The 13,368-nt window shown below is 38.7% G+C and overlaps 1 protein-coding gene across 2 annotated transcripts in view; it reads left to right on the plus strand.

Moving 5' to 3' along the window:
* The window catches only part of CEP192 (centrosomal protein 192), a 64,392-nt gene extending 51,354 nt beyond the window's left edge, over positions 1–13,038 (plus strand). For both annotated transcript variants that reach the window (XM_061448856.1, XM_061448857.1), the window contains exons 39-43: positions 782–901; positions 5,199–5,317; positions 6,231–6,354; positions 8,944–9,002; positions 12,554–13,038. In XM_061448856.1, coding sequence (XP_061304840.1) covers positions 782–901; positions 5,199–5,317; positions 6,231–6,354; positions 8,944–9,002; positions 12,554–12,704 — 573 coding nt within the window. In that variant the 3' untranslated portion in view covers positions 12,705–13,038. The remainder of the gene's footprint in view (positions 1–781; positions 902–5,198; positions 5,318–6,230; positions 6,355–8,943; positions 9,003–12,553) is intronic.
* Positions 13,039–13,368: the final 330 nt, after the last annotated feature.

The following is a 13,368-nucleotide window of genomic DNA, read 5'->3' on the forward strand; positions in this document are numbered from 1 at the left end:
AAATCATTATTTGAATTTAAAAAGTTGTCTTTGCCTTAGCAATCCTAGTTCAGACTTATTTGGATAACATTTACATTATTGGCATGTCAGGCCTGTTGGCTGGAGCAGATAAGGTACAGTGCTGTCATGATTTGCTGTTTTTTGCAGTGGGTATGACGATTGGCTAATTTGATACGCCTGTAGTGATCTATTCTAATCTGCTGCTCCCCTTCTCTTTCTTCCCCCCACCTCAACTCCGAACACAACTCCTGAATTTACCTGGTATACCACTATACAGAGACAGGCCTTTGTTACACAGGTGACCTCCAAGGATAATCAAATGCATAGCCTGCAAGGTGGCTTAAATTTCAGGCCTTTTAGTATTTGTAGCACAGCGTGCTTACAGACTTGGAGCTGAAGGAGTGCAGTTGTTCACATCTTACCCGAGAGATGAGGGTATTGCTGTCTTTCAGCTGCATGTTTTTCCCCTCTTGGTCTCCTTCTACCCCAGTTTGCTAATGGAAATAATTGTGCAAGCATTTGCTGACTTTGCTTAAAGCAGATTAGCTGAACTCAAGTTTTGTTTGAAATTGCTTGCACAATCTATTTCATCAAAACTTTTTCTCTTGTGAGCAAAGGAGGATGAGCTGTATTGTTTTGTGCAAGGTTACCTGTGTGAGGAATGTATGATCTGTAGCATGTAAACTTTGTGCTGACTTGACTGTAACTTTTTGTAGGTAAGATTTTGAAGATGTGTAGATTATTTTCATAAGCTTCTGTGAATTTTTTCTCTTGTTGTTAGGTTGTTGTCATCTTTTTGCCTAGAGATATAGGGGATTACTCCCAGTTCTGGGACCTTGAGTGTCACCCAGTTGAAAAACCTGGTTGGAAACACAAATTAAGATTTCAGCTTTCTGGAGCAGTAAGTATATAAATGCTATAAATGTTGGCCTGAAAACAAATTTTTGGTAACATTTTAATTTTACTCTACAGTACTCTTTATCTTATGTGCTGGTGTATTCTGAAAAAAAAACAACCAAACCCCAAACCGTGCTGATATTTTTGTTAGACTAAACTGTACTGTTTTCTTATGATACAAAAAGACCTTTTTCTCCTTGCTTATGTGATAATGAATTTTCTTTTTCCATTTAAGACGTAAAATTTTATTTTGCTCAAAGAAACTAGAGACAAACTTGCTTTTTGTGGGAACTGGTTTTGTAGATGCAGATTTGTTTGTATCAGACCCTAAGTGGAATGGTTTTGTTTTTGTAAAAAACCTAACAAAGTAATTGACCATTGCTGTAATTTGTAGCTTAATGCAATACTGGAATTTTCAAATATCCATATTGGAGATATGGATGTGTCTCTCATAGAATCTGTTCGAGTATTTTATGGGAGTAACAATTCCCATTCAGGTGGGAATGATTTTGAGAATTCTGTGTAGGAGTGAATGGACTGCAGCTCATCTTTGCTCACCCATTGCTCCTCAGCTCTAACTTTATGGTGAGGCTTGGAAGGAGGAGGAGATTGGAAGTTAGAACTGCTTTCCTGTGTGCGCTCTCCTTACCTTGTTTTTAATCTCTATCTCTGTACAGGAGGAATCTACATAGGACAGAGAATCTATTACTATTTGGAAGAATGAATTCTAATGATTGTTTAAATGACCTTACTATAGAATCACAGAATCAACAGTGTTGAAAAAAGACCTTTAAGATAATCAAGTCCAACAGTTACCCCAGACTTGCAAGTCCATCTCTAAGCCATGTCACTAAGGGCCTCATCTATGCATGTTTTCAACACTTCCAGGGATGGTGATTCCACCACTGCCCTGGGCAGCCTGTTCCAATGCCTGATCACCCTTTCATTGAAGAATTTTTTTCTAATATTTAGTCTAAACCTCCACTGGTGCAGCTTGAGGCCTTTTCCTCTAGTGCTATCACTTATTACTTGGGAGAAGAGACCAATGCCCACCTCTCTCTATTCTCCTTTCAAGTAGTTATAGAGAGCAATAAGGTCCTCGCTGAGCCTCTTTTTCTCCCGACTAAACAACCCCAGTTCCCTCAGCTATTCTTCCTAAGACTTGTGCTCTAGACCTTTTACGAGCTTTGATGTCCTTCTCTGGACCTATGCCAGCAGCTTAATTCCAGCTCTGAGAAGAGCTTTCTACATGCAGTATTGCGTGATTGCTACATATGCTTTCCTGTCCTCTCCAGAAAGCTTGACTTGATTTTCTGAGAAGCCCAGATAGGGATCTGGGACCTTTCTTTAGAGTACCAAGCCTGTTTCAGTAGTAGGAACCTGACTTATCCTTCTTGCTGGGTTACCTTACCTTTTATTTTGTAGGGTCCTTGTTCTTCCCAGTACCTAATTGTGTTGAAAAGAGGACTTGTTAAAAGTGTAATTTTTTAATAGCTTCTAATTTTGGCATGAAGAATGAGACCTGTATAATGTTTGGGTTGGGAGGATATTGTTACTCAGCTTTCATCTTATTCTTTGAACATAATTTTCCTTAAAATGAGGAAAGCGTCTTGTCATTTGTCTGTTTAAAACTAGTTGAAATTGGGAGATTAATTCTTTATCAGAAATCTAGAGTTTTGAATAATTTTCTTCTTCAAACACGACTAACTGTCAGAGCAACACAACTGTTTGAGCAACACAACTTGGTATTAATGTTTTTGAATGTGTCAGATTTGTTCCTCTTTATTTTTTTTTTTTTTTTCTGAAGCTGTTACAATTAGATCTTTTCAGCATCTCTTTGTGCATATGGGAAAATTTTTGTATAAAGTACTTTCAATGTGGCATTATCACTTTGAAGAAGAGTTTAAAGGGAAGTACTTCCTTTCTGAACTAAGTAAGGAACTACACAGCTGCTTGTAAGAGGGGACAATGCAGAACTTAAGTTGTTGCAGTTTTTAATTCAGATCCACTTCTGGTCAAGAAGACATGTCAGTTCCAACCTATTATATCCTAGAGATGTAACTACAACTTTGGAAAGGACTTGGATTCTGCTGGATTTGCTGAGGCAGAGGGCTATGGCTCTGATTAATGTGACTTTTGATAGAATGAAGTGGGAAAACTGACTGACTGTCATTCAGAGTAATTGAGTGGTATTTATTTAAAGCACCACTTCAAAAGAAATGAAAAATTTGGAATAACTCAGGAAAGATCTAAAAGAACAAGGTGATGTTAGGAAAATCAGTGGCACTTAACTACTTTTGTTATTCCCTGAAAAGCTCACTAACTGTGACTTTGATTATGCCTTTCATGCATTTGCAGTTCCCACCACTGGAAACAGTAGTCAGGAGCTCAGAAGATAATGTGTCCAGAAGTGATCCCAAAGATAACTAAAGGAGGGATTCTACATACATATGCTTTGTAACCTCAACCTCTCGATACTGGCCATTCAAACTTAGTTTTCTCATTTCCTGTGAAACGATTTCTAAGATCATTGAGCTAAGAATGAGTACTGCCACTGTGCACTGAAGTCTTGGGTTGATATTTCAGTGTAATTGTTGGTCTTTTCTGAGTGAAATAGGGAACTGGCAAGATCCTACAGGAGGACTGAGGTGGCACCGAAGTTCAGATTGCTCCATTAGCATGTAGAAAGTTGAGCACTTCATAAAGGACTTCATAAAGTTTGAAGATACTACAAATGTTAAGTGTAGATAATTTTCTAATGTTCATGGTTTATGCAGTTTAGCTGTGCAACTGTGTGACTTCTTAAAGTAGCATTTTGCAGCAAACTGAGCTGAATTTCTTAATACTTAAACCAAAATATACTGCTATCTAAGAGTTTATTCTTTTTATCAGCAGTACAGAGCTTCATCTTCTTTGGGTGTACCAGAAGTGAGAGGAGGAAAAATCTTTATGAGCAAAGTAATTCCAGTTTTAAAGCTAAACAAATCTGTATACTCCTGAGGTGGCTTTGGAACAAGAGCTCTCAGTTATAACCATTTGTACAGTGTTAACATACTGCTTTCATTTCAGATGGGAAAAGTCAATATGGGCTATGGTAAAGCATGTAGTACTTCAGGATGCCCTTATAAAGACTGGGGGAACTTCTGATGATTTTTCCATCTCCTTCTCATGCTGTAAACTTGCCTTATGAATAAATTAGAATTTGAATTATAACATGGAGGCAGGATACCCATCATTTTTACTACATAGGAAATTAAAAGCTCTTGAAATGAGACACATGCACAAATCCTTTCTTGTCTTCATCTACTGGGTTCTACTGTGGATCATTGGTTATTTGCAACAGAAAATTTTCTGTAAATTTAAGGTTTGTTTTTTTTTGGCTGCTGCTATTTCTGACAGACTGATTGATTAGCAGCTCTTTCACTAGAAGAAATTAATGTCTGAAAGACAAGTTTGTCATAGCAGCTCTATTGAAGAGGAATATTTTTTTAATCTTCCCTGCGTAAGGGAATCAACTGCTTGTCTAAAAACGTCAGCACCGTTTCAAAAATTGAGATAATGTTGTACAACCATAAGTGTAGGAGGTTCTTTTGGTTCTTTAGCTTTGTTCAAGATGTTGTGGCTCCGAGCAGTACCTGGCTAGAGTTGTTGCAGGATACAGAATATGAAACTAGCTCTTTGGCAAAGTATTCCCTTCGGGTGATCTGACCTCATTGTGCTAGAGTACGTGGAATGGGCGTCCTGATGATGGTAAATATTTTGGCATAATTTCAAGAATGTAACAATTACTATATAATGCATTACCAGATTCTCTCTCTCTGGAGAGACCTTTCTTTTAGAAGGATGTATTGTTCATAATACAAAATTATTACAAAGCTTTTTTGCTGTTGTGAGAATCCAAGCTATAATGATGACTTAGGCCTACCTTCTGTATGAGCAGCTGTTTAGCTGATGCTGTTCTTGAGGCATATGGGCAGAATATCTGCAGAGGAATGTTTTTTTTTTTTTGTTTGGCTTATGGTGAAATCTTCATTGCTAGCAGCCTTCTCAAGATTCCACCTGCGCTGCTGGTTTGTTGTGAGCTGGCTTGTAACAAAATATTCATAAGACACAGAAACCTGTTAAAGTATTCCTCCTAAGTCACTGCTTCTGTTTCAGTGATCCAGACTCTACTCTTTCTGGAAGATTATACTTTAAATAAATTAAAGTCTTGTATTGGGTAAGGGAAATGACTTAAATGTTTGAATACTTAAATACTTTTTGAATGCAAAGTTTAAAGTCTTCTTTATTTTTGCCAATAGGGTAGTAGAACAGAAAACAAAACTTCAATTGTGAAAGATTCTGCAAGTGCCTTCACAAAAACTGAGCTTTCAGTCACACCAGAAAAGGTTTATTCTGAAGCACCTACAATTAAAGTAGGGTATGTATGAATAAAACTTGAGAGTCTGCAACTGGGTAAAAGGGGGAAGGGAGGAGTAGGAATCCAACGCCACAATGAAAACCTTTTTTGCTATTAGGACAAGGGATGTGATGGAACAGGCTGCACAGAGAGGCTGTGCGGTGTCTGTTCTTGGAGGTTTTTGGGATCTGACTGGATAAAGCCCTGACCAGCCTGGTCTGACCTCACAGCTGAGCCTGGTTGGAACAAGAGGATGGAATAGAGACTTCCCGAGTCTCTTTTGAACTGAGTTATCCTATGATTCCACGTTAAAGAGTAAACAGCTGCAAAGAAACTAGACTTGCCAAGCCTCTTAATGGCTTTGTATTGTTCAGCCTCCCATGCTTTTTCTTTTCAGTTGGATTTCTAAGTTGCCAAACCTTGATTTGCTGTTGCAAATAAACTGGTATTAGCAGTCGAATCTTGAGCATATTTTTTGTATAATCCCCTTTTGGAGAGAGTTTACAGGACCATAGACCTGTAAATTCACTTCAGAGAAGACCACTGTAACTGCATGTCTTAAACTTGCTGTTCTTCAGTCTTAAGTTAATTCCTGTTTCTTTTCCTATGGGATGCTGTGAACATGGCAGGGAAGTAAAAAATTTTGGTTAAATATAGCATCTCTGAGAAGAGTTTAGTTCTCTAGGAAAGGATATGGGGGAAAAGTTGAGATTGTGAACATGTGTGTAAGTATATCTACTTACCTTTATGCCACAGTGATGCTTTTATTATTTCTGAAAAAACTGGAACTTGTGAGAGTTGATGCCTTCAGGATCTTTCAGTGTTTCCCGATTTAGTCTCAAAAAATAGACCTGTTGTCTTGAAATGTACAATTAATATATTCAGACCATGTAAGTAGTTAATGTTAATATCTTAAATCTCTTTTTCAAATCAGACAAAATGAGGTCATTCGAGGGGTGTATGCACCAGAAGACCTGTATATTTTTCCTCTAACTAGAGTTGGAGAATCACGCACGATAAAGGTCAACTTGCGGAATAATACCTTTACAACACATGTGGTAAGTTTGACAGACTTTATTTTAAATAGATTTTTAAAGCCTGTGCAACACTTCACCTGCACTGTTTTGGTTTACTTTTGACACATTGCAGTAGTACAGGTGTTAGTTTGGTACTGTCAAAAGTTAGTATTATATTTGAAGAATTTAGCTTTCCTGTAATTTTCCCCTTTTCTTTTGCCTGAAAAGTGTACTTGTAATATATTTTCAATTGAAAAAAAGAATAGATTATAGTTTGCATAGGCATGTTATCTTGATTTAATTTTTTAACTTAAAATATTGAGATGTGAATTTTTATTACCATATATAAATGTGTGCATGCTTCAATTTTAAACCCTGGGTCTGTGAAGGATCATAGAGTAGTTAGGGTTGGAAAGGACCTTAAGATCATCTAGTTCCAACCCCCTGCCATGGGCAGGGACACCTCACACTAAACCATGTCACCCAAGGCTCTGTCCAGCCTGCCCTTGAACACCGCTGGGGGTGGACCATTCACAACCTCCCTGGGCAACCCATTCCAGTGCCTCACCACCCTTACAGGAAAGAACTTCTTCCTCATATCCAATCCAAACTTCCCCTGTTTAAGTTTTAACCCATTACCCCTTGTCTTATCACTACAGTCCTGAATGAAGAGTCTCTCCTCAGCATCCCTACAGGTCCCCTTCAGATACTGGAAGGCTGCTATGAGGTCTCCACACAGCCTTCTCTTCTGCAGGCTGAACAGCCCCAACTTTCTCAGCCTGTCTTCATACAGGAGGTGCTCCAGTCCCCTGATCATCCTCATGGCCCTTCTCTGGACTTGTTCCAACAGTTCCATGTCCTTTTTATGTTGAGGACACCAGAACTGCACACAATACTCCAAGTGAGGTCTCATGAGAGCAGAGTTAGAGGGGCAGGATCACCTCCTTCAACCTGCTGGTCACGCTCCTTTAGATGCAGCCCAGGATACGGTTGGCTTTCTGGGCTGTGAGTGCACACTGAAGCCGGCTGATGTTCATTTTCTCATCGACCAACACCCCCAAGTCCTTCTCTGCAGGACTGCTCTGAATCTCTTCTCTGCCCAACCTGTAGCTGTGCCTGGGATTGCTCCGACCCAGGTGTAGGACCTTGCACTTGGCATGGTTAAACTTCATGAGGTTGGCATCAGCCCACCTCACAAGTGTGTCAAGGTCCCTCTGGATGGCATTCCTTCCCTCCAGCGTATCAACCTAACCCACAGCTTGGTGTCATCAGCAAACTTGCTGAGGGTGCAGTCAATCCCACTGTCCATGTCAGTGACAAGGATGTTGAGTAAGACCGGTCCCAACACCGATCCCTGAGGGACACCACTCGTTACTGGTCTCCAGCCGGACATTGAGCCATTGACCAGCCCGTTCTTTATCCACCGAGTGGTCCACCTATCAAGTTGATGTGTCTCCAATTTAGAGACAAGGATGTTGTGTGGGACAGTGTCAAACGCTTTGCACAAGTCCAGGTAGATGACATCAACTGCTCTTACCCTGTCCATCAGTTCCATAGCCCCATCATAGAAGGCCACCAGACTGGATTTCCCCTTAGTGAAGCCATGCTGGCTGTCACCAAGCACCTTGTTGATTTTCATTTGCCTTAGCATGCATTCCAGGAGAATCTGCTCCAGGATTTTGCTAGGCACAGAGGTGAGACTGAGTGGTCTGTAATTCCCTGGGTCATCCATTTTCCCCCTCTTGAAAATGGGGTTATATTTCCCTTTTTCCAGTTGTTGGGACTTCACCCGGCTGCCATGATTTTTCAAATATGATGGCCAGTGGCTTAGCAACTTCATTTGCCAGCTCCTTCAGGACCCGTGGATGGATTTCATCAGGACCCATGGACTTGTGCATGTTCGGGTTTTTAAGATGGTCTCGAACCAGTTCCTCTCCTACAGTGGGCTCAAGGTCTTCATTCTCACAGTTCCTGCATCTGCCTTCCAAGACTTGGGTGGTGCAGTCAGAGCCTTTGCCAGTGAAGACCGAGGCAAATAAGTCATTAAGAACCTCAGCCTTCTCCAAATCCAGGGGAACCAGTTATCCTGATAGCTTCAGAAGGGCCCATGTTTTCCCTCATCTGTCTTTTATTTGCAGTGTACCTACAGAATCCCTTCCTGTTCTCTTCCACATCCCTAGCCAAGTTTAATTCTTACTGAGCCTTAGCTTTCCTAACCTAGTCCCTAGTTTCTCGGACAACATCCCTGTATTCTCTCCAGGCCACCTGTCCTTGCTTCCACCTTTTATAAGCCTCTTTTCCCCTTTCCCTCTAAGTTACCTCAGCAGCTCCATATCCATCCAAGGAGGTCTTCTGGCCCTCCTGCTGCACTTCCTTCTAGTTGAGACACAACACTCCTGAGCTTGCAGTAGTTGATCCTCTAGTATCGACCAAGAGTCTTCAGCCCCCCTGCCCTCTAGGTCTATATGCTGTAGAACCTTACTAAGCAGGTCCTGAACAGGCTGAAGTCTACTCTCTAAACCAGTGTAAAGCTTTATTTGTAAGTGACCTGATTTATCTTAAGCATGTCATAAATTGAATATGCTAGGCTTAGATATAGTGCGCTTTTAAGCATTTTGTATTAAATTGCAGCTGAAATTTGTAAGTCCCAGAGAGCCTTTCTACATCAAGCACTCAAAATACTCTCTAAGGTGAGTAATGCATATGCTAACATTCTCTCCTAACAAAAAATTAAAGAAGAAATTCAGTAAGATAAATATCTTCTCTGTATATACAGTGCTGAAATGTAGATCTAAGTACCTAACACTCTGGCTGTCTAGTTAAAGATTTTTATTTTTTTTTCTTTTTAGTTAAAGGATTTTTTTCTTTTTTTTTTCCTTTTTGCTAAGCTGTACTCTGTAATCTTGGTTAGAAGCAGAATGAGCCCACACAGTTATTTCTGCATCTGCCAATTTCTTTCCTGCAAATTGTTTCTAACAGTGCTGCTGCTTTTAATGCTAAGCCTAATGCTTCATTTAACCATTTGGCATGCTGTGCGCAATCAAGTCATTCCTTCCATTTATACTTTCTGCACAACAGACCAAGCAAATTGCCTTCATCATGCCTCTAATTTGACAAACCTGCAGAGCTGCATCAAAGATTCTTAGCAAATACAAGGTTTGAGTGGCCAGTGGAATTGCCTGGTCACACCAAGTATTTCAGCATATTACCTGCATAAAAGGAATTTTCAAGTTGGTGATAACAATCCCCCAAAATAAATCCAGTCATCTTTGGAGTTCATTACAACAAGTATTTGACAGTCTATTAGTCATCTCTTCAAGAAGTATAGCATCTCACATGCTTCTCTGTAACAGTGGTATTGTCAGGAGGACAGAAATGCAACCATTTCATTAGAAGTCATATATATATAGCGTACATTCTTAGAGTTTAAACAGATCCCCATTTTAAAGACAGGTAAGCAAAGGGTATGTAGAACAGAAGTTATGAACAAAATCGTAAATGGAACTAGATACTCTGGCTCCTAATCTAGTTTTGTATCTGCCAACAATATTTAGCATTTATGATAAAGACAACTCTATGGTGGTGTTAGCCACAGGTATTCAAGGTATTCTTAAGGCCACTTCCCAGTGCGAAGTGTTAGACATGGGTTCCAGTGTTTTTATTGAACTGGAATCTTTTTACTAAATATGACATATTGGATGGCACAGAAGGGCTTTTTATGGAGGCCGTGACCAAGGTTAAATTTATTAAAATAAAGATGACTAGCTAGACCTGTCTGAGGCTGTACCACTGCAGGCAAAGGGCAGGATAACTTGACTGCCCTGAAAAAGATGAGTAACTTCACTGGAAAACACTTAGATATCTAAAAAAAATTCTTGAGGAATGCTGTAAAAGCTATTTGTTAGATAATCTGTGAGAGATGAAAAACTCCTATTGCTTTTATTGAAAGTAGACTTTAATAAGTTTAAAATTCAGTCTACCATTTTAAAGGTTATCAGCTGAATATACTGCACTTTCTAATAGCATTCTACAACCTTTTCTTTTAGTAACTTCGGCAATTTTTTCTTCTGCTGTAAATATTGGCCTTTCCTGGCTTTTTAAAAATTCATTCATCTGAAGTCAGCTTACCTCTCTGAAGCATCTATTCCATTTAAGAGCATAAAGCACAGAGTAATTACTTGACTTGAATAGATGCTTTTAAAAAAGTGTTAAAAGAACTTATTTTAAATGGCTTTTATTTGAGAACAGCATCAAGGAGGATGTCAGCAGAGTCTTTGTTAACTGCTTCCTTCTGAACTAGGTTAACTAGACATCTTACAAATAAGAGTGTAAAAACAAAGTACCACCTATCTTTTAGGGCTAAAAAAGTGTCATGATCTCTTGCATACTCTTCATTTTGAGGACCAAATTTGAAAGCAATTCTGTGTAATCCAGTTTTAAATCTGGATAATGGAATTTCAAGTTTGTATGTAATACCAAGAGTCTGACCTTCAGAAGCTGATATAGTGGTTTACCTGTCCTTGTTTAATTGGTTATGTCATTACAAGCACAACTGGTTCCTTTACTACATAACAAGCTTTATCCAAATACAGTATCTAGCACCCAAAACTGTAAGGGGAAACATTTGAAAACCTTTGGCTAAGTTCTGTTTCTGAAAGGACTACTAGGTTATGCTTGTCTAAAAACAGGTTGAAAAATAAGCTGTTTCTTTTATATTTCCTTCAGAAGTCATCTGAAATTAGTTGATTACAGGGTAGTATATATTTCATTACTATATATTTCTTAAACTAAAAGGTAAAACTGTTTTATGCTTAACTGTTTTTGTCATCAGTACCCACCATTCTGTGTGTGAGGAGTCACTATTCATTGACAATAGATCTGGTTACTGTGGCTTAGATGCTGCTTACTCATGCTGTTCCTTTTAAACTTGCCTATTGTTGCTACTGTGTTTAGAGGCCTGCAGTATTAGTATATCTATGAAGTAAGCTTCAGGCATACTCGACTTCTCAGAAAATGCCACTTGAAACTCATGCAGGAACCTGTGAGTGAGTTGCAGGTATAGTGAAAAGTTTGAAGTAAAACTTTTTCGTAACAGAAAACAGTTAGTTGCAGGGAATTCTGCTTGTCCTGGCACTATTCTTCTTGACTAGCTTCTGGCTATTGGACTTAAAAAAAACCTCTAGAAATGCTTAATTTCTAAGAACATTTATTCTATATATTAACCCAAAGAGCTGTAGTAGCTGGAGTCAGAACTTTCCCATTTTGCCTTATGTAGAGCCAATATTACGATTTCCAAACGTAGAAGGGTAAGAGCACAGACTGAGTATCATAGGTTGGATTATTGTAGAGGAAAGGAATATGAAAAGGTAGGAACAAAGTAAGGAAAATAAGCACGCTCCAGAGAATGCTGGATAATACTAAATACTGTTAAGGGGAGAATACTGAAGCTACAATAAAAGAAAGTAAAGCTGTCTTTTCTTTCCTTGTCTTATTAAGTGATGCTGTTAATTCTTCCTTGTTCAAGTATGTGCCTGTTACTGTTTCCTGTCTGTTAGTGCTGGATATTTCTGTTGGGTGTCATGGAATCCAATAGGCCACCACTCAGCATTTACAGCTTGTTGCTTGTATAGCTTTAGATCTTTAAAACATTTGCTTTAGGCTCTTGACAATTACGATAGCCACCCATTACATTTGATATGTTTTTATGCAATCTGAATAGGGGTTATATAACCTAAAAAGGTGTCATGTAAAATCTTTGCAACACTGTTTGAGGATGGGTATATTGACTTGCAATGATTCTGCAAAATATTGCTAATGTGGGTGCAATTAGAAGTAATTGAAATCGTTTTACTAGCTTCAAATTGGTGGAATTTCAAAACAAATTGGAAATTTTGGTGTACTTGTCGCATGACTTCTGAAGGGAAGTAATATAGTAACTTTGCTCTAAATATAGTTCATTCACTGTTTATATTATTGAAAAGAGGCAGACCAAACTTACGTAGGTAAACTAGCAGCAATAGAATATTGCAGTGCTTTCTATAATGAGGAGGAAAGAACGACCTTTACAGTCTAAGTTCCTCAGAAGGATAAGGGATAATAAGATTATAAAAATAAACTTGATGATCCAGTGCACATTCAATGTATTATTTTGGTGAAAATCAGAGCTAGACAAGAATTTCTCTATTGAGTAGGATTTACTTGTTTATTAACATAGAATATGCACATAATTACCTTTTTACAGATCCCATCATTACATCAATGTGCCAGTCCAGTTCAAGCCAAAGGCAGAAGGAAAGTTTGAAGGTGTCTTCGTTGTGTCAACAGCCAAATATGGCTCACTTAATATTCAGCTATGTGGTAAAGCTATTGCAAAAGATAGAACAGTTTTCTAACTTTATAATAGTTTAGACCAGTTTATGCCATTTAAAATATTCAAAGATTTGCTACTACATTTCCATATTAATGTCCTACTTGTTTTGCCCTGTGATGCTGCTTTGAAGGAACATCTTTTGTAAGATAAATTACGGTGCTTGTTTTCATAGTAAAACCACTGAGAAATAACATTGTATGTTTTAAAGTTATCATGTTCTAATTTATGTTTCCGCACATTTGTTGAAAAGGGAAGTTTTCTATTTTTGCATTTACGGAGTTGCTGGATACTGATCTATTTTATTTTAAGCATTGTAAATACAGAAATAAAATCTGTTAACAGTTGATTCTACCTCATTTCTGTCTTTGGTTAGAGAATTCCTTGCTGTAGGTATGGGATCAAGCTGCCTACCCTTAGGCAATGCTAATTTACTGGGGGGAGCTTTGGGGAGCAGGAGAAGGGATTGCAGTACAGAAGCCAATTTGTTAATAACATGTCTCCGTCTGTTAAATCTGGGACCAGAAGATCGAAGATCCGACAGTAAGCCCCTAACTTCTCACACAGTTCAGTGGGAGGCATGAGCATTGTTTTAACTCTAACAATGTGAAAACAGTGTAAATTAAACATGAGCAATACTGTGTTCAGCCCTCCAGAACGATTCGTCTAACCCAGTCTCTAGGCGCGGT

Source organism: Pezoporus flaviventris, unplaced genomic scaffold (assembly GCF_033815535.1).
Source record: "Pezoporus flaviventris isolate CSIRO_AGI_PZ_B2104156 unplaced genomic scaffold, CSIRO_AGI_Pfla_v1 ptg000007l, whole genome shotgun sequence".
NCBI lineage: Eukaryota > Metazoa > Chordata > Aves > Psittaciformes > Psittacidae > Pezoporus > Pezoporus flaviventris.